This window comes from Culex quinquefasciatus, chromosome 1 (genome assembly GCF_015732765.1).
Source record: "Culex quinquefasciatus strain JHB chromosome 1, VPISU_Cqui_1.0_pri_paternal, whole genome shotgun sequence".
In the NCBI taxonomy this organism is placed as follows: domain Eukaryota; kingdom Metazoa; phylum Arthropoda; class Insecta; order Diptera; family Culicidae; genus Culex; species Culex quinquefasciatus.
Window position 1 is genome coordinate 102,589,031 of NC_051861.1, and position 24,018 is coordinate 102,613,048.

Here is a 24,018-nt window from a genome sequence, read left to right on the forward strand (position 1 = left end):
GGTGGGCCACAAACGACAACATGCAACTTTTTGCAAGTAAACTGCAAGCAAAGTGAGAAAAATTGTGCAATTTAAGCTTAGTTGAAGCAAACACTTGCACTTTTATTGATAGAAAAGTTGTTACTTTTTTGTGAAATTTAGATAAATGTTTTGAAAATATAGAAATTGTCATATTTTGCAACAAATTATTCAATAAGGTCTAATTAAAAAGTTAATATTTCAACCAATTATTTTTCAAAGCTAAAACTCAAACTTGCAAACCGTTGCAAACCGGCGAAAACCGTACAACATCCCCAACATCGAAAAAAAGAGAAAGAGGTTCCGTTGAAAGTTCAGTGCAACAAAACTTGCTTGAAAATCACACCACACACCACACACTGTTGTAGTCTCTTTCGTACAATTTCTCATGGCCTGCCAGGAGCGAATGCTAAAAGGATAGCTTCCTCCAAGTCCTTTCAATTTTTTTTGTTTCATGCAACATCGGAGACTACTTGGATCATCCGCTCGGTTTCAAAGAGTCTCAGACTGAGAAATGGCCATGAAAATGGCCTCCACAGAGTTCTCCGCTGAACGCAAAAGTGAAATCGAAATCATCTGAAATGAACAGGCGCGCAGGAATGGGACGGAGTCTACCAAACTTTTTTGTGTCTTGGACGTTCGGATCATCGAATTGAAAGAGCAGCTGCGAGTTGGGGAAAACTACGAAAAGTGTTTATTTACACGAAAATCGGAAAAAATGACCTTAATGATTACTTCCTACCTGCAGGGGTGCTCTATTTCGGAAGATCCGCCACGAAAAACTCGGCCGGGATTTGGTTGAAAATGTTCTGCATGATGGCGAGCAGGATGTCCTCGATGGTTTTGGCGATGATGGGCTTGAGCGCTTCCGAGACTGGCCGCCAGTTGTCGTTCAGGTACTGGTTGGTGCTGTCCTCGAGCACCTTGACGCCCTCGAACAGGTTGCCCATGTGCAGCCGCAGCCCGCTGATGGTGTAGTCCACCTTGGTGTTGGTCACGTTGTAGAACACGTGCCCGTTCCGGACGTCCAGCACGTTGGTGGTCTTCATGATGATGTCCATGCCGCCTGGAAGGTTGGAAAGTTGATTAAATCCTCTTTTTTCCCAAAGCCACAGACTTCAAGAGCTCGTCTTGAAGCTCTTTGTTATGTTCATCAACCCCCAAATAAACCTTCCGCTGGATTGTTCATGATGTTTCAGCCATGAAGCTCAAATTTCATCGGGTTTACTGCGTGAAACAGAATAAACCCTGCTGTTCGAAAAACAGTCATTTCATTTTGGGATGGAACAATGCGCCGTCCACCTCACCGATGGGTAGAATGGAAATGAACGGCGAACAGTAGTCTGGTGTAGAAGCCGCAGCATGACTTGTTGGTGGTTGATTTATTATGTCTTTTTGTGAACGAGTGTTCAACGTATAAGAAATTGAATGAAATTTGATTGGTTGACGCCAAATTTTGTTTTGATTGATTCGAAGCACGCAATACATTATGTTTTTAATAAAAACATCTTTCGTTTTATTCAAGATAACAAGAAACGTTCCAATTTCACATTTATGTAGGTATCATTTCAATTATTTTTCTAATTTACATTTGTTTGAGAGTCAGATTTTTTTTCAAAAGTTTAAATTATTTACATTGAAAATTCGATTCGAATTCTTTGTGAGGCTGTATCTCAGAAACTAATTAGGCACCCGATTTTCAAAGTTCCAGAGAATAAAAAATTGAAATTTATTTCAAATTTTCAAACATATTTTTTCCAGAAAAGCTTTTCTTTCAATAATTATTTTTAAATTCAAAAAAGCCCAAAAAAAAAATAAAATGCGCTCCTGGAAGTAGCTATAACTTGAAAATGGTAAAAATTATTTAAAAAAATGTTAAGTACTGGTCGATTGCAAATTCGATTTTTCTTATTTTTTAAGTAGTTAAAAAAATTTAATAAAAAAAATGGGTAAAGGCCTTTTCTGAGTTCCATTTTTATTTCCTAATCATAACCTACAACAATTGATCAGAAAATCTCTTCTCAAGCTACAGAATTTCATACCCCGAGCAGACGGAAATAACTTGGGAATAACATTTTTTGATATTTGAAAATACTAGGCCAATAACAATTAATGTTATTTATATCAAGATTTTGTTATTCGTCGTTATGATTTTTCTGTTATTGGATTGTTATTGTAATAACAGACGAATAACATTTTTAGTTATTCTTCGAACAAATCTTTGTTATTATTTTTTGTTATTTTAACAACTAATCCGATCATCTCAATAACAGTTGGAGTTATTCTTCCATAACAAAAAATGTTATTCCAAAGTTGTTTTGGGACATTTACTTATTTGATTTGTAAAACTAATGATGCAAAATGAGTTTTTTTGACATTAAAAAGGCATGGACATAGTTTTATCAAATTTAAAAAAAAAGAAAATTAAAAATTTGCCAAAAAAATATGAAATCGTAGATAGTTTTTCGAAAAAAAACGTGTTAGATACATTTTCATATTTTTCTTGCGATCCTCAAGCTCAAGCTGATTCATTTAGGCATCTTTAAACAAACTCTTGAGAATAAAATCCGGTCCCGTTCAGACGGTAATAACTAAATTCATGCCATTTCAATAACAAATACTGTTAAAATAACAAGAATTGTTATGGATTCTTTTTGAAAAATCCATTTTTGCATAAGGGTTAAATAACAGTTTATGTTATCATAACAAAATTTGTTATTGGTCTGATATTGAATGAAAGCCAACACAACTTTGGAATAACATTTTTTGTTATGAAAGAATACCGCCAACTGTTTTTGGGATGATCGGATTAGTTGTTAAAATAACAAAAAAATAATAACAAAGATTTGTTCGGAGAAAAATATTATTCGTCTGTTATTACAATAACAATCCAATAACAAAAAAATCATAACGACGAATAACAAATCTTGTTAATAATAACATAAAATGTTATTGGCCTGGTATTTTTAAATATCAAAAAATGTTATTCCCAAGTTATTTCCGTCTGCTCGGGGTGAAATGTTCACAAAAAATAACCCAATTCTAAAATTTGTAAAAATCTTTGCCTAAAATTAGATTTTCATGCAAACCTGTGTGGTGCGAGGTCTGTCGCCGTTTTCACACCAGCTCAAACTGTCAAAATGGCACCAGCATTTGAAGGCTCATAGTATGCGAGATTTTGGAATGAAAATATTACTATTTTTTCAAGTAGATTTTTTTTTCAGAGTTTTTTCGTGATTGGATTATCCGAAGTGAAATTTTTCCGAAGCCTTCGGATAGTCGAGTCTGGACTGTATTACGAATTTGGAGAACTGTTTGTATGTGCTGATTTTATTTAATATCCGACGAAGCTTTGTAATGTTTCGTTTGATGATTACTTGAACAATGAAATTATTTAAATTATTATTAAAAAAAATTAAATAAACAGTTGTTTTTTTAATATATTAAATTTCGTAAAAATGTCTAACTTTTGACATAATGAAGGCGAATTTTTGGGGTTTCGTAATGAAAGAACGACAGTTGTCTTGGTTTTATGCCGACTCGATTTGAAGGTTAGAATAGCGTACACTGTTTACATGGACTTAGCACAGTTCGACGCCGTATTTTTTTAAAATACAAAAAAAAAGTAAAACTTTGTATTTTCGAAAAATTATTTAAATTTCCATGTTTTTTCTTAATAAATGAGTATCAAATGATCGGAAATTAAATTCAAGTACTAATTTTTTTTTACAAAACTGCGGGTTTTAGAAAAAAAAACTAACTTAATCCACCTATGTGGTTGGTGCCTTCCTCACTTTTTACCAACAATGGGTAATATGAGCGGTTTGGACACATACTTCAACTATTTTTTTTAGATCCAGAAACATAGTCCAGAAACAAGTACATAGATATAACTAAAGTGGTAATAACTCGATATAGGGTTGCCAGATCTTCAATGTTGTGGACTCGTTGGAAAGGTCTCTCAATTGCCTAACCAATGATGGATCCGAGCATCGTTTACATACATTTAAGTGAGATCCGGCATAAAAAAAAGTACAAATATATCACTTAAATGGTCATAACTCGAGACAGGGTTGCCAGATCTTCAATGTTGTGGACTCGTTGGAAAGGTCTTTCAATTGCCTAACCAACGATGGGTTGGATGATAGATCCGGACATCGTTTACATACATTTAAGTGAGATCCGGCATAAAAAAGTACAAATATATCACTTAAGTCAGGGGTGCCCAAAGTATGGCCCGCGGGTCAAACGTGGCCCGCGAGGTGATATTTTGTGGCCCGCGATGATCATGTAAAATGGCCCGTTGACCACTTGTAAAGTGATTTAATTCTTTTTCAAAATCGATGTTTATTTTAAACTTTTATATTTTAGGCTTTTTAATTTTTTGTTGATAAAAAAAACTTATGATTTTTCACTTTATGGATACTAATGATTTGTTAAAATAAATTTACAATTAAAACAATTTCACACGTTTAAATGTGAGTGAAACTAGTAAATATCGTCAAAACTTTCATCAAATATTTTTGAAAATATTTAAAAAACGTTCAAGTTTGACTTAGGCAGAATTCTACAATAGTTGCAAAAATATGAATTTTCTTTATTAATTTGCAAGTCATAATGACCCTTTTATGAACTGACCCTCAAATTTACATTGCACTTCCTTCGGGATTCGAACTCATTACAGTTAGATAACGAATCTGATTGACTACCAACTGATTCAGGCAGACAAAATGTGGAAATCGGAGGATCAAGTTTGTTGTTTCTTTTGCATTTAGAATACTTTGAGCATATTTGAGTTTGTTAAAAATAATTTGGATTTTTATGAATTTTCGATGAAATAAATTAATGTTTTTTTGCTAAAATGATTTTTTTGTCGAATCTTGATTTCAGTTTAACTATACGGAATCTTAAAACATTTTCTAACATTTTTTTACATTGAAATGTTGAAATTCTGGCTCTCAACTATTTTTACTAGCAACACTTAACTTATAGATAAAATTGGACCTATAGATGAACTTTAATTTTTTTTTTTTTGAAAACACAAGTACATTTAGCTGGTGGGTCTCGTAGCGCAGGGGTAGCGGCTTCGGCTGCCGATCCCGATGATGCTATGAGACGCGGGTTCGATTCCCGCCTTATCCACTGAGCTTCTATCGGATGGTGAAGTAAAACGTCGGTCCCGGTTTCTCCTGTCTCGTCAGAGGCGCTGGAGCAGAAATCCCACGTTAGAGGAAGGCCATGCCCCGGGGGGCGTAGTGCCAATAGTTTCGTTTTTTACATTTAGCTAAAAACTTTTTTTTTTCAAATACCTGAAACAATAAAATCAACAATACCGATAGAAAACCGTTATTTCGTGGTATCTATTATTTTGAATTGTATTTTTTTCAAATAACAGAAATTAAATCTTTTAAATTAAATAAATGTAATTTAATTTTTATAATAACCTATTTTGTGAATTTGGCCCGCAAGCTTATTTGAGCTTCGAATTTGGCCCGACCTCCAAAAACTTTGAGCACCCCTGACTTAAGTAGTCATAACTCGAGACAGGGTTGCCAGATCTTCAATGTTGTGGACTCGTTGGAAAGGTCTTTCAATTGCCTAATCAACGATGGGTCGGATGATAGATCCGGACATCGTTTACATACATTTAAGTGAGATCCGGCATCAAAAAAGAACAAATATATCACTTAAGTAGTCATAACTCGAGACAGGGTTGCCAGATCTTCAATGTTGTGGACTCGTTGGAAAGGTCTTTCAATTACCTAACCAACGATGTATCGGATGATGGATCCGGACATCGTTTACATGCATATAAATGAGATCCGGATATATGTGAAAACACATTTTTATACATAACTTTTGAACTACTTATCGAAACTTCAAACAATTCAATAGCGATGTATGGGACCCTAAACCAAGTTGAATGCAACTGGTTTGGTCAAAATCGGTTCAGCCAGTGCTGAGAAAACTCAGTGAGAATTTTGGTCACATACATACATACACACATACACACACACATACACACACACATACACACACACATACACACACACAGACATTTGTTCAGTTTTCGATTCTGAGTCGATATGTATACATGAAGGTGGGTTTTCGAGCTTTTAATAAAAAGTTCATGTTTAGAGCAGGATTATAGCCTTACCTCAGTGAGGAAGGCAAAAAACCACTCGAATTCGATGATTCGTAACCCCTTTCCCGCCCAGAAACTAAATTGAGAGTTTATAAGTTTACCGTTATAACTGGACACTGAAAAGACCAAAATCAATGAAATTTTAATAGCTGACAGTTTACATTCTACATGAAAATTTCTTTGTTGTCGAGATATTTCATTTTGTAGTTAAAAATGAGTTGTACTCTGGAGTAACCATGTGCGTTAGAGAGTTCAATCTGGGAATTAAATAATCGAGAATTTCTCGTAACTGTTGACGGTCACAGCATGTTTATTATTTGAAAAACATAAAAAATGAAGTGATCGAAAAAATATGGTTATCGATCGCAATATTTTTTTTTTTAATACGCAAAATTGTCACAAAACTAACCTCAAATAATTCACTACAATTTTTTTAATCCGTCCAGTTCAGATATGGATTTTAGTTGACTGGGAGTTTGGTAGGAACGAAAGTCTTCAAAGTCCTTTTAGGTTATTTTTTTAAGGAAACTCTCTGTGTACTAAAATCCAGATTGACAGATTGCTTGCTTTCGTCGGCAACACAAATAACTTTTGTTGTTTCACGCTATTTTTTTAAAGGTGCTTCCACAAACTTGAGTCGAGGCAGACTTCCTGTTTCACCTTAATTTAAAAAAAAATTAGGGTAGTTATGTTACAGGCATGACCAGTATAACAAAGAACATTGTTGGGTCATGAAATGCAAATAAAATCCGTTTGAGCAATTTTTTTCAGATCTGAACTGTAGCCGAGTCTTGCAAAATTTCAAAGATTTAAGGACCAAAGTTCTGAGACAAAATCCATATCAGTATTCAATTGAATCTTTTTTTTTTTTCGTAATGGGAAACCAATGGGGTGATTAAAATTAGTTAACAATATAAATTTTAATTTGTATATAAATCGTAAATAAAAGACATTTTTTTTATAATTCATGACAGAAGATTACAATACTGTCCACCTGCCTTGCAGAAACAGCTCCCATCCTACCGACTCGCTATGCTGCCTTCCTGGTAGCGTCACTCTACGAATGTATAAAATCAACTGTTGGGTATTCAGTGCAACTGGGTTTAATTCACTGCCGCTGTGGCAATCATCGCCTATACGGGGCCCAGTGTACACCATCACTACCGGATTCATGGCGAAATGATCAACTTTGGCTTTGGGAATATTTTCACGAGAAGTCATGAAAAAGTTTCATTTTTATTGAACATTTTTTTGTTGGCAGGAATTTTAAAAACTTTAAAAATGATAAGAAATAAAATTCAAAATTCATTAATTCAGTTTTAATGCGTTTTTGTGTAGAGTATTTCGGTAATTTTGATAAATTATTGCATAAATTAAGAAAAATTAAAAATTGATTAAAATACATTTAAATGCTAAATTTCAGAACAACTTTTGAAAAACTACAAAATTACCAAACGTTTGCCACAGTCTTTTCCGGCAGTTTGGTTGCTGCGTTCCGCCACCAAGCTGCAGCAAAGAAACGCAAACGCAAACCCCTAAAGTTATACCCTGCAACACAAGCAGAGCCCCAACTGCTGCAGCTGTGTGCGTTGAAGCAAAAACGCTCACTTCGCGCGGCACAGCGCGTCCTCCTCCGCGGCTTGCTGCGTTCCCGGTACGCAAACGTACTCGGCGCAATCTATTGAACTTTGTGGGTTTGGCGCGCGCGTCGCAACACCCTGGCGAACGCAACGCCAACTGCGGCTGTCAAATGCCGAGAGGAAACGCAACATGGTTTGCGTTTTCGGGCGCCATGTTGCGTTAGATTGGAGCAATTTTATTGATTTTTAGGATTCAGCTTGCTTTTTAATGGAAGATTTCAAAAGATTTCGAAAAATACTCACTCGGCTCAAACCAGCACTTTCCGTGGCCGTTCAGCGGAATCACCAGGATGCGACCCTGCATGTGGTAGTTGCCCTCGAGACGCATCTTCGGCAACCGGATGTGCGTTTCCCAGCTGTAGTCCTTGTTGCTCACGCTGTGGGATGAAATCTAGGGATAGAGAATCACTTGGCTCCATGAAAGGTAAGCTCTGTTCGGGGCCCGCAAGCCAAACATACACATTTCGAACTACTTTCGTGTTTGCGAAGCCGGTCACCACCACCTTGGAGAGGGACGCGTTGACGCTGACCGGGCCGTCACCCTGCAGGATGCGGATCTTGCTGATCTTCATCGGGTCGATCGTGCCGACGTGCTCGAGCCCCTCGATGCCTGGAAAGAAGGGAAATTATAATGTTTATGAGTATTATTTATCATAATTTAATACTTGTTTTGAAAACTTAGCGTTTTGATCTTGATAGAATTGTAGTATTTTTAAGTCCATTTTGATGGATTAATTTCTTGACGTTGTCTGATGGATTAATTTCTGACGCAATCTGATAAATGGGTCATTTTGCAGAGTGCGCGCTCATTAGGATAGGTTTTTGACTCTGGAACAACGTCCTGTTTTTCATAAAAAATATTATATTTTGATTCTAAAACATTCAAAAGTGAGTTCAAATTGCTCTGTGTTTCGCTTTAAATCTTAGCTTAACCAATAATGTTCTGGAAATACCAGTCTATTTGAGCTCAGTTTTTTATTATTATTTTTTTTAGTGCAAAATAAGATGTTTTCCATAGAAAACAGGCAATTTTTCAGTAAATCGCAAATCGCGAGTTCTAAACAATTTAGGCCAATGCAAATATTTTGTCCTTCGGCTCTGGCAGAGAGGAGGAGGGAGGGGAAACAATAAATTATATAAAAAAAAAACAAATATTAAAGGCATAGCTGTATTATATAGCAGTAGGGGAGAGTGGGGAGACTTGATCCCCGGAGACACTCGATCCCAAGCCTGTATCTCGTCAGCATGTGGGTAAAACAATTAGCTTTGTTCTAGAAAGTTGTGCAAAATTAACTAAAACTCATTGTAGAATACAAAGAAAAAAAATTAAAAATGTTTAGATTCAGTTACACACATTTTTCTAAAACGAGCTGCAAAAAACTTCCAAGAGATTTTTTTTTCTTTGTATTGATATGTATAGAAAACACTCAAAAATTATTCAAAAAAATATTTTTTACACATGAATTTTTTGATAAACTTATCAACTCCAAAACCCTTACGCATTTGATGTTAAATTTATCGCCATACTATTTTTACAATCAATTGTTTAAAGAAGTGTGTTTAGGGAGACTTGATCCCTGCATTTTTACAGTCGCTGGAATCAGCCTCTAGATTAATTAATTGAGCTGGGTTTTCATACATAGTTTCTTTTAGTATAGTTGTACATAACTTACTGCAGTTTGAACCATTTTTCAAAAGTTCCGTAAACAAAAATTAGCAGCTTTTGTAAACATGCTTAATTTTGGTCTAAAAAATAATATTTTAAGTTTTTAAATATTTAACATAATAAACTTGTTATATTTTGAACACAAACGTACAGGTTTTATGTGAAATTGCTGTATCTTATAGAAAATTAAAAGTTTGGATGAATAAGAAACATTTTGCTTAAGATTTCTTCAAAATGTTGAAAGGGGGATCAAGTTACCCCTAACATTTTCAAAATGCCGGTTTAAAATATTTTTTTAAAACGCTTGGCATGATTCGAAGAGTTCATCTGATGAAATATCCTTATTAGCCAAACACAGATAAATGTTTAAGCTTTCAATTCATGCAAAAAGTTTATAGTTTTGTGAGAAATTGACAGAGTTATGTGCGATACAAAAAAAGGGGATCAAGTCTCCCCACTCTCCCCTACAATAGGTTTCAATAAAATCAATTTTTTTACAAAAATATTCTTTTTTTGCAAAAAAAACTTCTTGTGCCGAAAATTTACAAAAACTCAACATGTTTAAAATTATTTTAAACGCAGCGAAATGAATTTTTAACTGTTTTACAGATTTCACTAATAATTACATTATAGATATATACAGCAATTCCATTTGAAAAGAGCCTAAACAGAAAAAAAAGTTCTCCAATCGGGCTCAAAATTTTTCTGGGGGTTCCTCGGCCAAAATAATTAGACCCTTATTTTTTTGTTTGGCCATTAGGGTGACCTACATCTTGCTAGGGTGGTTCGAAAAATGGCAATTTTCGTCATTTTTCGCAAAAATCACTTTTTTCGAAAAATCATATCTCCGCGCCATTTATCCGATTTAGGCTGTCTAAGACGCAAAAGAAAGATGATGAGTTTGGCTATTTGAGAAAAATAGTAAGAAGTTCCAAAAATCTAGCTTAACTATTGAAAAAGTAGTATGAAAACTTAAAATGGCATTTTGACCGTGTCTGGACCAAAGAGCCTATGTCTGAAAATATTTTTATCGGATTCCTCGGAAAATTTCACAAAACAAATCAAAAAATTGGCGATGTCAAACCGTACGTTTCCGAGATATGATTTTTTGAAAATAAAAACTACGTTTTTTGACGCGCGCAAAACGAAAATGACGAAATCGGCAAAAAATCAACTTTTTTCACTAAAACTGCGATAACTTGAAAAATTCAGCAATGACCTATACATGTCTGGGTATCAAAATTTTTGTAATTGAAAGACGCAACTTTTGGTACCCAGACATGTATAGTTCATCGCTGAAATTTTTAAGTTATCGCAGTTTTAGTGAAAAAAGTTGATTTTTTTCCGATTTCGTCATTTTCCTGTTATGCACGTGGCGCGTCGAAAAACTCAGTTTTTATTTTCAAAAAATCATATCTTGGAAACGTACGGTTCGACATCGCCAATTTTTTGAAATGTTATGTGGAATTTTCCGAGGAATCCGATAAAAATATTTTCAGACATAGGCTCTTTGGTCCAGACACGGTCAAAATGCCATTTTAAGTTTTCATACTACTTTTTCAATAGTTAAGCTAGATTTTTGGAACTTCTTACTCAAAAAAAATCAAACCATCCACATTAACGACCCCGGGTCTTTTGTGGTCTCTATTGCAAGTTTCTGCTCGAACCTAGGAGTCCGAAGGCTTGAATGGGGAGAGCACCCAAACCTCTTTCTACTCCAGGAACCTTCCACCCCAGTGTTTGAACTGACGACCTTCGGATTGCGAATCCAACCGCCGCCAGCGATTCCACCGGAGTAGGCTTGGTTTGGTGTGTTGTTTGTACTTATGGCATGGAGACGACTCCTACACCTGGAATGACTTAACGGCCTAACAACCAAGGCCGGGACCGACATTTTACTTCCTCATCCGATGGAAGGTTGCAGCAGATGGGAATCGAACCCAGGAACTTCTTACTATTTTTCTCAAATAGCCAAACTCATCATCTTTCTTTTGCGTCTTAGACAGCCTAAATCGGATGAAATGGCGCGGAGATATGATTTTTCGAAAAAAGTGATTTTTGCGAAAAATGACGAAAATTGCCATTTTTCGAACCACCCTAGCAAGATGTAGGTCACCCTAATGGCCAAACAAAAAAATAAGGGTCTAATTATTTTGGCCGAGGAACCCCCAGAAAAAATTGAGCCCGATTGGAGAACTTTTTTTTTTCTGTTTAGGCTCTTTTCAAATAGAATTGCTGTATATATGTATTTTTTAATTTAAAATACGATTCTTTGTCGTCGTAACATTTTGGTGAGTTTTTTCCATTCTTTCAAACAAGAGCAATTCTTTAAAAAAGTCGTACTTTAAAAGATTTGAAGAGCATCGCCGTTCTTTCATACGTTAGCTATTAAAAATAAGATGAAAAGTTTTTTTTTGTAGCTTATCTTTCCTTTTTTTATCTTTTCTTGATATATATTGTCCCTTCGATCTTTTGACTTTCAACCTTTTTGTCCGTTTGGTCTTATGTCTTTGAACTTTTGCCATACATTCGCCAGCAGGATCCAGATAAAAAAAATGCTCCGATTTGAATCAAAATTTGGCATGGGAGTTTCTTGGCCAAAATTATTAAATCTTATCCGAAATAGGGAGGTCCATTGCGTTTTTTCACGATTTTCGTAAAATCCACAAAAACAACAAAGTTTATTAATTGGGTTTTTGATGAAGAATACTAAGACATTTAAAAACATATCTGAATACACTTATAGTTCAATTAAAACTTGGTTGGCTGATGTGAAGGTCTCGGAACTAAAAAGATATCCAAAGTTGGTGAAGGATTTTGAGGGGAAATTTATAGACAAAAAAAAACAGATCTCAGTACATCCATTAAACATAAGGCACAATGAGTAACCAGCAAAATGTACACTCAAACCCCGATGGTATGACACCAACTGATGTCAAACGAACGGGGTCACTTTTTAGTTTGACTTTGTCAAACCAACGGGGTACAAACTAAAAAGTGTCAAACGAAAAAGTGACCAACCACCGGGGGTTGAGTGTACTGGGAACTCATTTCAATGGAGAAACATGGTACTTTGAGTTTGATTGATATATCGAAATCCAGTGACTTTTTTTCTCAAAAAAATCATGTCTCAGAACTTTTATGAAAGTCTGACATTCAAAATAAAAAAAATAAATGTCTGACAAGATATCACATATTGCTTTGCACAGTTATGCTGCTACCAAAAATTTATGAATACATGAATTTATGAAAAACAAAATCTTTTTCCAATCTGTGGTCCCAAAATATAAAACTTGCAGATAGTATCACATTTTTAACATTTTTATCTTTTTTTAAAAAATGAACTTTTTGAAAATCGGCCTTCGTCATGCACATGGAATTAGTTTAACGAGTCTTCATCAAAATTTTGAGCAGATTTGGTCAAAGCAGTGTTGAGATATCGTGGCACCTGTTTTTAAAACTGCTAATATCAAATAGCTTTATTGCCTTCCTCACCTTACTGAGGAAAGGCTATAAAATCACTCGAAAAATGAACTTTTTAATTTGACCTCGTAGAACCACCTTCACGTATACATATCGACTCAGAATCATGTCCTGAGTAAATGTCTGTGTGGATGTGTGTAGGTGGGTGGACAAAAAAAAATGTCACTCGATTATCTCCGGACTGGATGAACGGATTTTGACCGTATTAGTCTCATTCGATCCGTCTTGGGGTCCCATAGGTCTCTATTTAAAATCAGCAAGTTCAGTTAAGCACTTCAAAAGTTATGCTAAAAAAACGATTTTGACGTATGTCCAGAAGATTGTAAAAAGGGTGGTTTTTGCAAGAAAACCTATCATGTTATACATTTTCAGAAAGGTATTAAAAAGACCTTTCCTATAAGCCCGAAAAATCGTGACAACCCTATCAAAAGTTATTAGCACTTAAGTGTTATTTATACATTTTTAGGAGGCCGGATCTCAGATATTTCAATGAAAATGATGTCCGGATCTCTTATTTAACCCGTTGTTAGTTAAATAATTGAAATACCTTTCAAATGAGTTTAAAACATCAAAGATCTGACAACCCTATCAAAAGTTATCAGCACTTAAGTGTTATTTATACACTTTTTGGAGGCTGGATCTCAGATATTTCAATAAAAATGATTTCCGGGTCCATCATGCGACCCTTCGTTAGTTAGATAATCAAAAGACCTTTCAAATGAGCCTAAAACATCGTAGATCTGACCACCAAATCAAAAGTTATTAGCACTTAAGTGTTATTTATATACATTTTGGAGGCCGGACTTCAGATATTGTGATAGAAATATTATCTGAATCTTCCATGCGAACTATCGTTGAATAGTTTTTTATCAGATCTTGCCGATGAGCCAGAAATATTGAAGGTCAGCTAACCCTATCAAAAGAAATGAGTAATAAAGTGGATTTGTTTAACATGTTAAGGGGGAATGTTGCTATTTTTACTGAATGAATTGACTTTATGAATGTGAGGAAGGCACCAACTACCTAAAGGTGGATTAAGTAACGTTTTTTTTAGTTTAAATGTGTGCTCATATCAACCCCTGATATTTTTGCCGACTTACTAAATCTTCATTGTCAATGAAATAAGCATATTTTCTCTCAAGTCCAATTACAAGCGAATGTCAATTATATTGGCGAATTTCCAGCTCAACAAAACTATGATCGCTGACAACTTATGAAAAGCAAAACTCACTGTTTTATGCTAATTCAACCTAAATTTGCCTTCAATAAATAAAGTTTTCTTGACAAAATGCCCGTGTTCGCTCTCCCAACATGTTCACACGAGAACGGTACTGAATTTATAGCTCCCCCAACGCGCCACTAAGGCCAGGTCGCACGTTCTATCACCTCACACAGCGGGTGCAGGTTCTTGAGGTTCAGAACTTTTGCACCCCAAAAATGGCACCGAGAGTGTCAGTGTCACCGGCAAATATGCTGCTGCGAAACTGGTTAGGAAAAGCCGCTTATCTCCAATTACAGCCAGCTCGATCAACTTGATCTATTGAGGTTATGTGCAAACTCTGCGGACTATCGACGTTCTAGCGCTAGAACCCTAAGCGCTGCGTCTAAGGTAAAGGTTAGAACTTGTGGGTAGCTTTTTGCGGAAATCCGACTGTGGGTCTCTGGGTTAGAGCAGCCTGTACAAACGTACAAGTAAACAAACATCAACTCGACACGAGATGTTGCCGGCAATTTATGGTCGGTTGGGTTGATATTTTGTTCCGGCGGCAAACAGAAACAGCAACTTGATGCCACACTTATGCAATATGTTAAAAGAGACACCACACCACCGCTGATGCTTTATGCTGCTGCTTTTTCTGCTGGGGGTACGAAACCAGTCAGAACCGAACACGATCAGATATAAATTAGCCAAATTGAGGACAAACCCGGCGACTGGTTAAACTCGGAGCTTGAGTCGGAGAGTTCAGACAGTTCTAGAATCTCCGGCTGGATCCGTTGTTTCGCAATCCGTAACGTACACCACCTGAGCATGATGCCGATTTGGTGGCACTCATCGTACCTTGAATTTGTGCAAGTCGTCGGGCTAAATAATGGGTAATTAGTGTTGATAAATCATACACCATCTCGCTAAGTACCTTTGGGCTATCGGACGCACACGCCTCACCCGTCCTGATCGCTTGGTGTCAAACGAAAATGAAGAGTCATTGACTAAGTAGACCCCATTTCCACCCCTCCCGGGGCAGTGGGACAAATTATTGTCATCAGTGTTTCGCCGACGAAAGCTATTCTTGGGATTTAGGGGAGGTTTTTAAGATAGTTGCACACATCTAGCGGAAGTTATGCAACCAGTTGGATCAAATTAATAATCGAAGCGTTCAACTAAATGTTCATCATTCATCAACAACAATGCAGAAATTATTATCAAAAGAATTAAGTTCAGCATTCACTGGGAGCAAAACTATAAAAAAGAAAGAAACTCTTTGCTCTCTTTGGCGAAATATCAGTAGATCAAAAGTTGGCATGAATATAAGGGAAAGTGGGGCAAGTGGAACAAGCTAAGGAAATGATCGTTATAACCCATTAAAAACGTTAAAAATCTGTCGGATTTTTTTACATTCATCTTATTCCAGGTCTTGACTAAAACTTTGATAGAACAAGTTTTTAAAAAATCCTGTTTTTTAATGCAAAAAAAAAAATATTTAAAAAAATATTTTTCGTACGTTCTACTCAACTAGTGGGGCAAGACGAACAACCCGTTGGGGCAAGAGGAACAATGCATGAAACAACATGTTAATTTGCTAACAATTGAACTGTTATCACTTAGATACATTAGATTAGGATGTATTTGAAACGTTTCTTTAATTTTTAGATTAAATAATAATATTTTACTAAAAATTTGATCGTTTTAACGAATTTTTTTTTACTAAGATGATAAAAAGGAAATTTTCATAATATCACTATATATAGTTTGGACAATTTTTTTAACAATTGTTTATCAGTTTTGCCTTCCTCACTGAGGTAAGGCTATAATCCTGCTCTAAAAATGAACTTCGTATAAAAACGTCGTAGACCCACCTTCATGTATATATATCGACTCAGAATCGAAAACTGAACAAATGTGTGTGTGTATGTGTGTGTGTGTATGTGTGTGTGTATGTGACCAATAATGTCACGCAGTTTTCTCAGCACTGGCTGAACCGATTTTGACCAAACCAGTCTCATTTGACTTGGTTTAGGGTCCCATACGGTGCTATTGAATTGTTTGAAGTTTCGATAAGTAGTTCAAAAGTTATGTATAAAAATGTGTTTTCGCATATTTTCGAAAGTTGAATAAATGGCAGTAAACTGAACCAAACATCATCATGTTATACATCGTTAGTTAGGTAATTGAAAGACCTTTCCAACGAGTCTAAAACATTGAAGATCTGGCAACCCTGTCTCGAGTTATAACCATTTAAGCGATAATTATGTACTTTTTTGTAGCCGGATCTCACTTAAATGTATGTAAACAATGTCCGGATCCATCATCCGACCCATCGTTGGTTAGGTTATCAAAATATCTTTCCAACGAGTCTAAAACATTGAAGATCTGGCAACCCTGTCTCGAGATATAGCCCCTTAAGTGATATTGATGTACTTTTATGACGCCGGATCTCACTGAAATGTATGTAAACTATGTCCGGATCCACCATCCGACCCATTGTTGGTTAGGTTATCAAAAGACCTTTCCAACGAGTGCAAAACATCGAAGATCGGGCAACCCTGTCTCGAGATATGGCCACTTAAGTGATATCGATGTACTTTTTGGAAGCCGGATCTAAAAAATAGATGAAACTTGTGTACAGCCATTGTTGTGAGGAAGGCTCCAATCACATAGGTGGATTAAGTTAGTTTTTAAGTACGTTTTTCTATTTATTTCCCAATAAAATATGTTGTTGCAGCAACTCGATTTTTTTCCTTACTAAAAATCCATATGGTACACTTGCCCCACCTGAACAAGATTTCTCAAAAGCTCTCAAGAAAAATAACCAAAAGTTAAATCATACTTTATAATAAGTGCAAGTCATTGGTAGGGACACTACTGATCTAGGAAAATTTGTATTTTGATAAAATGAGCCTTAAAACGAACTCTAAGCCTTATTTTGTACATTCCAAATATTATAAGAAAACAAAGGTTTTGAGAAAAACTTCATTAAATCGTATGCTCCGTGGCGTTTACGTCGTTTTGGCGGTTATGTGGTAGTAGAATCAGCTAATTGCATTGCTAGCAACAATTCCTTATACTGGAAATAATCAAAATTGTAAAAATAACGACCATACGAACGATTGTTCCTTTTGCCCCATATGGTTGTCTTGCCCCACCTTCCCCAAACTCTTTCTGTAACTTTTTTTAATATTTTAAACCTTACGTAACGGATGTGTATTTCAATTCATATCAATGGTAAAAGATCTAATCCATTTCCAAACTTTTGTAAAGCATTACAGTAATACTTTTCATGGTTCTTGAAACGTTCTTCAATCTTCAGAAGTGTTTGTTGAAAATGGAAAAAAACGAATTTTGGTTTGGTTGAAAATGAGAGTGGTTCACTGATCAAACATCTAACTTTTCAGAAATATATTTGGATATTTTTTTCTTCTAAAAAGTTGTTAGGATTGCTTACCCAAGCTATGTCAACTTTATAAATACACCAAAAGTTTATCTCGCAATCTACACTTTTCTCGAAAAAAAATGCAGGCTAAATTTTAAGCACCATCTTGCACTCAAACGGGATATCAACCCCTTTTTGTTAGAGAGCCTGTAGCTTATTAGAGAACGGACATCTAATCTAATCTAATCTAATCGAACACAAGCGCAGCCAGTCCGAAGAAAGCATCCTGGAAGAACTTGTGGTAAGATTACGCCTCAAGTCCTTTCTTGTCAATATTAATGATTACAGTACATCCGAGTTACCCCGAAAATGTATAGCATAAATTAAAGCGGCCAGGCCTACTGCGTTGCATTAACCGCAGAGACAGATTCTGTGAACGGATCACATTTCACAGAATCATCAGGAGGAAGGATGCGTGGACATACCGTACCAAACGCTCCGAATCAGTTGTGGTGTGGTGTGTTAGTGTAAATTTGGCAGATAATAATATTTAGAGGGGGTTGGGAGGGGGAGGAAATGAGGATAGGAGAAAGGGAAGGTGGGAAAGGGATAATATGGATATATCATTTGATCAATAGAATATCATATAAAATAAGGAAAAAATCAAATAATGATAGATAAAATGGATAGATCTCACCAAATCAAGATTCAGATTCAACGATCCATAATAAACCTCCTTCACAAGCAAAATTCCGATCCATCGGCTTGGTAGATTTCGTAGGGATCGGAACCCAACATTCCAATTTCCTTGGAACAGCTTCCCGACGTCTTCAACGATATCCATACGAAAAGAAAATAGAAATCCCTTCTGGACCAACACTCGGAAGACTTCACTCTTTCTGCAGAAATGTCCAGTTCTTCGCTTTGGCAGCTTACACCTCACAAAGTTTTCCGCGGATGATGACATTACAACCAACTGTCAGAAAGCCGAGCTCCTGTGGTCTAATGGTTACAGGTTTCGCTTTATGAGCGGAAGGTCGTGGTTTCAAACCCACATGGCTCGGCACATCCTTTCCCCTGTACTCTTCACATGTATAAGGACCAACTGTTCTCTGTATAATTGCCCTGCAGAGCTCCACGGCCCGATCGCAAAAAGTGCTTTGAAGGGACGAGTTTTTCAGAAACCAGAATTTAAGGGCTAGCTGGGTATAAGTAAACGTAAAATGTGCACTTCGGTTCTAGCGATACATTTGGACAGTACAGAGTGGAAAGGCAGAGCCAAAGAGGATTGAAAAACATTCAAACCTCTTCGGCGGCGAAGTTACGGCAGTGGATCGCTCGACACACTCGCTCAACAATAGCGTGTGTGCGTGTCCCATCTGCCTAATAACAGAAGAAGCCTTTGTGATTCTATAAATAGAATTGCAAGTCCGCAATAGATCTAATTCCTGGTCGCAGTGGATAGTGGCATCGAACAAAAAAAAAAACTGTCAGAAAAGGCAAAATACGGATCTAATATCTGGTTTAGACACTTTATAATTTTCTAAAATTTTCCTAGAAGGTTAATTTTAAATTCGAAAAAAACATGACGCAGCAAAAAAAAATTTCACGCCCGCACGCACCGATTACTACGATTATACTTATTAGAGAACGGACATCTCAAACCAAAAGTACCAATCGAAGCACGAGAACTGTCAAACCGACGACGTCAAACGGTGGTACCAATCGAGCAAAAGGCAAAGGATTTTGCTCGATTGGTACCTCCGTTTGACAGTTCTCGTGCTTCGATTGGTACTTTTGGTTTGAGATGTCCTTTCTATAATAATTTCCAGGCCTTCTACTTTTTGTGGTCGCCAGCCATGGCAGATATACAGATAAATCTGTATTTTACAGATTTTTCGATCCCAAAAATCACAAAAATCTGTATGTACATATTTTTTTTTTAAATTGATTTTAATTATTTTTTTTAACAATTTGGTATTTGAATTATGCTTTAATATGGTTAAAAACCATAAATCTGCTGTTAAAATTGTATTGTATAAATACAGATTTATTTTTAAGAAAATACAGATCTCCCATAAAAAAAAATCTGGCATCGTTGGTGGGCCCAAAGGGCCTAAGATCAGGGATGCCAGATACACAGATTTGTCTGTGTTTCACAGACTTTTGAGCTTGTGTCAGACATTTTTTGAGGTGCACGGACTTTTAAAAAACTTTATTAAATTATTATTTTGTAATCTTTTTTGTCGAAACTTATTTCGTTAGTCTTCAAATGCTTAAAAACGCAATTTCTGATGGATTTCAATAACTGTGAATTAATATATTTGAATTTTAGACAAATGCACAGACATACACAGACTTTTTTACAGACATTTAAAAAAAACAAGTGGCATCCCTGCCTAAGATGGCGGCCTTCGATATTAGTTTAAATAATTATAGTTTTTCGATTGTTTTGGTTTAAAACGACAAAATAAGCAGTCTGGAATCATTTTCTTCAAAAATTTGTTTAGAGACACGCCGCGTTCAAATATTAGTCTAGAAAAGTTGAAATGAGCGTGCCGCGAAAGCCGTCACGAAAAAAAAGTTTCCCATGCAAATTTTGATTCGCCAATTTAGTGGGCGGACTCCGACGAGGCCCACTGGCCATCTGTCGGTGAATACGCGCAACTCACGAAAACTGTCATCTTAGGGCACGGCTGGTTATCAATGATATCTCTTCGGCAGGGATGGCAAAATCGCATGAAAAACATCTGTTTCGCTTGCGAATTCTTTTTCTCCGCGACAGAGAGAGGAGACGAATCAGGCAAAATAAAATCGCTCACGAACTTTTAGAAAGAAAAAAAAACATCAGTAAAAGATTTTTTGTGATTTCGGTCTGTTGTTCATCTACGTATAGTGACAGGTCATTTTTTGACGTAATTTTTTATTTTATAATTTGTCGTAGTGAAATCGATGTTCCGCCGAATAATCCAGATGATGATTTTTTTTAGTTTCTTTTAACCGATCTTTCGTGCACGAGTGAGGAGAGTCATGCTTCCTTCAGATTTTTTCTCTAGATGAGCGTCAAAAGGTTTTCTTTTCATGATGATTTATCCAACACTGGATATAATATAAACCAAAAATCATGTTTTTTACACTTTTGCTTAATGTTGAGGGTAGATTAAGATTCAGCGGATTATCTTGAAAATTGTTATTTTTAAATGATAATATCTCGAGTTCAAAGCAAAAAGCCCAGAGATTTTAAGTGCTAGCCTCGGTGTATTTTTCCGAGAACATTAAAATAAAAATTTAAGCAAGTCTGATATTTGGCACCATGAAAGAAGGGCTTTTCCCGACATTTTGCGGCGTCCGGCGAAATATTTCGTCGGAGGGTCTAGATCAACTTTTTTTTGAAGACTTATTTTGTTCATCGTTTGAATGGGAATTGAATCCAGAAATTTTGGAGAAAGTCACTTTTTATTTTACGAAATTGGGTATATCTTTGCTTATATTGAACCAAAATTGATAATTTTTTATGGAAATTGTTCAGAAACTGTTATCTACAATGTGATTGATTCGAAAATGTTTCAAATCATTTTAGTGTTGTATGGCAGAGGATTGAAAAACATATTTTGGGAACCTTTTAGATAATAAATAGCTTTATAATGAAATATTCTAAGTTTAACAATGGCTAAAGCTCTAAATGGTATCCAGGCAATCTGTTGCTGTATTTTTATGACAAATTGTACAAAGAAAGGATTTTTATTTGGTCGTATTTAAGTTTCAAGCTTGGATATTGGGGTTATTTCAAAGAAAGCTAGAAATCTGGTAAATTTGGGTTGGATACTTTTGATTTGAGGTCAAATATGTAATTAAGAGTGGCTTGGCACATTTATAAAAAAAAATCATGGATATGAACATGAACCCATCGATTTCCATCGATTTTCCTGAAGAAAAATCCTATAAAATCGAAAAAAATCTTCAAAAAAAAAAGTTCGCCGGACCCCGCAAAAAAAACTCTTCTTTCATGGTGCCAAATATCGGACTTACCGAATTGTTTTATCTTATGATTGTTCTAGGAAACACACCGTGCTCGATTTAAAATAGAATTAAAAAAAAATTGCCACAAATATCGAGATCCGTTTACATCGCTATTTCAAAAAATAAACAATGAAATAGAATCCAAAGTTACACAAAATCATTTAACAGACCGTAAACATAAATGAAGTTATGAATGGCTATGAAATTTTGCAAGAAGTTCCCAAAAATTCAAAAGAATGCAAAACCATGTTTGGAATTGATGAATTTGATCCATCTACCGACTTTGTTCAGAATCAAGGGACATATACCTTGAAAAATATTTGTATCGGTCTAATAATTTTCAAAATGTTTATTTTCATTTTGTTATTTTCATCTACTAAAAAAGGTTTTGTTCAGCCAGGTCGTTATGGTTTAGGGAAAAAAATCAAAGTTACTTAACAATAATACACTTATAATTTGAATCCAAAGAACATCTTTGCTATTAAGGGAGCGTTCTTTTATTACGTAACGCAATAGGAGGGGGATTGGAGGCCGTTTTACGCTTCATACAAAAATTTTAAAATTTTCGTAGGAAACTGTATAGACAATGATTCATAAGATTACATTAAAATAAAAATGAAAAAGTAAGACTTAAAAATTCAATTTTATTGTTTTACAAGTTTTAGTAACTTTTATTTACTTTTTGCACGTGGCCTACAAAACTACGAAAAAATGCTAAAATGTCCCGCGAGGTTCAGTTGACTGAGAGGACCACTGATCGAAATGAAACTTTTAGAAGATATGACCAATTTACAGTCTACAAGATGATTTTTAGAAAATATTTTTTTAAAGCACGAAATCACTTGCTTGGAAACCGGTGAACAAAGGGATCAAAATGTAAACTTTAGTTTGACAACTCAGTTTTGACGTTTGAGTGGTTTTTTAATTCGAATACGTTCGAATTAGCTAGCATTCGAATGAGCGGATATTCGAAGAATTGAAACAAATTCGAATCCGTTCTGTATTGTTTTGTCACACCACAAAACATCCGTTTTTCATAAAAATATCGATTCCAGTGGCAAAAATCTCTCGTTTCACTAGTTTTTATTTTTTTCTTCTTCTTCACTTTCACTCACCGGTAACCAGCTTGTCGAACAATCCTTGCACAGCCTCCGTCGAGCACGCCACAAAATCCGAATCCGTAAAGCGGCACGTTTTGATGAAATCCGCTACAAATTAAAAAACACACACAAACAATTCACTCGCAACTTCAATTCACAAAATCCACGGTCACCGCATGCGTTTGCAACCTACGTTTCTCCATAAACTCATTGGCACTGGCGGCGGGTAAGCCCAGCAAGCCCACCAGCAAAACCACTATCAACGCCGAATGTCGCTGCAGAGATTCCATTTTGGTAGTTCACTAGTTTGCTAGTACCCTTTTTTGAGTGCGCAAAAATTCCACCCAAAAAAATCCGGTTTTTCTGTTCGCTTGTGACACACTTAACCAAACTTCACCACGTTCTAGAGGTTATGCCTCTTTTCAAAAAGATTGTCGTCGTCGTAAGCTGCTCCGAGATCGGAACCCATCTGAAAGTTCTCGACCCGGTGTAGACCGTTAAATAAGCCTTCGGCACATTCGGAGCCTACAAAGTGCGGTTTACTGCACTTTTAGTACGCGTGCACATTGCAGTACTAAGTGGGTAACTGACCGGTAGCACCGGCTACGCCGGATGAGAATCATTCTCTTGACGACGCGATTCTTTCTTGGTGTGGAACCTCTAAGATTAAAAGAAGTTGCAACAATTGTAGTTGCACAGGTTTCACAAAAGTTGCAACTCTAAACTCTCTTTAAATCATTTGTGAATGTTTTGAAAAAGTTTGATCACAAAAACTAAATTTCGGTTACCTTATAAATTTAACAACCTTGGGTAATTTTGACAGTTCTCTATTACGCTAATTGGTAATACTTGTTCAACATTTCGTCTCCTTCCTAAGGTAGAGACTCCCTACTTCTTAGAACAACTCGATCCGAGGTGGGTCGTCGGATATCCGAGAGGTGGGCCAGCACAGTTCTCAGCTCGGGTGAGTTGAGTACCCGAGCTGGGCACTACTACTTTGTACTATAGTTAATGGAGAGTTGCACCTGCTGCTGCAGTCGAACGTGCAACTCTCTCACGCATCTCGCAGCACCGGGTCGTTGTCGTTTAAGGTTAGGGGTGTTCAGATTACTGAAACTATATAAGAAACGAACTATTTACAAAAAAAAAAACATAAAATTGTTTTGTTTTAAAAGAAGCGAAAAAATAAATCATGAACCACTTAAAGACTAAAACATCACTAAACCCAACGCTACTGCTACTTCAAATGTCCATTAGAAACCTGCTCGGTGTTAGCCTGACTATTATAGAACTTCCCGCCATATCGAATGAGCGTGTTGAATGACCCGTGCTGTACAGGTACACGAATACCTGCCTG

The 24,018-nt window shown here is 36.0% G+C and overlaps 2 protein-coding genes across 4 annotated transcripts in view; one reads left to right on the forward strand and one right to left on the reverse strand.

Moving 5' to 3' along the window:
• The window catches only part of LOC6040732 (muscle-specific protein 20), a 91,019-nt gene that overhangs the window by 20,950 nt on the left and 46,051 nt on the right, over positions 1-24,018 (forward strand). The window contains exon 1 of one of the 2 annotated variants that reach the window (XM_038252340.1): positions 8,099-8,227. The exons of the other annotated variant lie outside the window; for it this stretch is intronic. Coding sequence (XP_038108268.1) covers positions 8,188-8,227 — 40 coding nt within the window. The 5' untranslated portion in view covers positions 8,099-8,187. Of the gene's footprint in view, positions 1-8,098; positions 8,228-24,018 lie in introns of those variants that run through there. 2 annotated transcript variants of the gene reach the window in all.
• LOC6040730 (protein takeout) lies at positions 684-23,160 on the reverse strand. 2 transcript variants are annotated; one of them, XM_038252335.1, is made up of 5 exons: positions 22,855-23,160; positions 22,677-22,769; positions 8,277-8,413; positions 8,047-8,194; positions 684-1,084 (listed from the first exon to the last, which is right to left on the reverse strand). In XM_038252335.1, the coding sequence occupies exons 1-5, from the start codon at positions 22,949-22,951 to the stop codon at positions 774-776; spliced, it is 786 nt and encodes a 261-aa protein (XP_038108263.1). In that variant the 5' UTR covers positions 22,952-23,160; the 3' UTR covers positions 684-773. The 2 variants fall into 2 exon arrangements, with proteins under 2 accessions (XP_038108263.1, XP_001850082.2); XM_001850030.2 differs by having other exon boundaries at positions 8,047-8,180; positions 8,263-8,413; positions 22,855-23,155.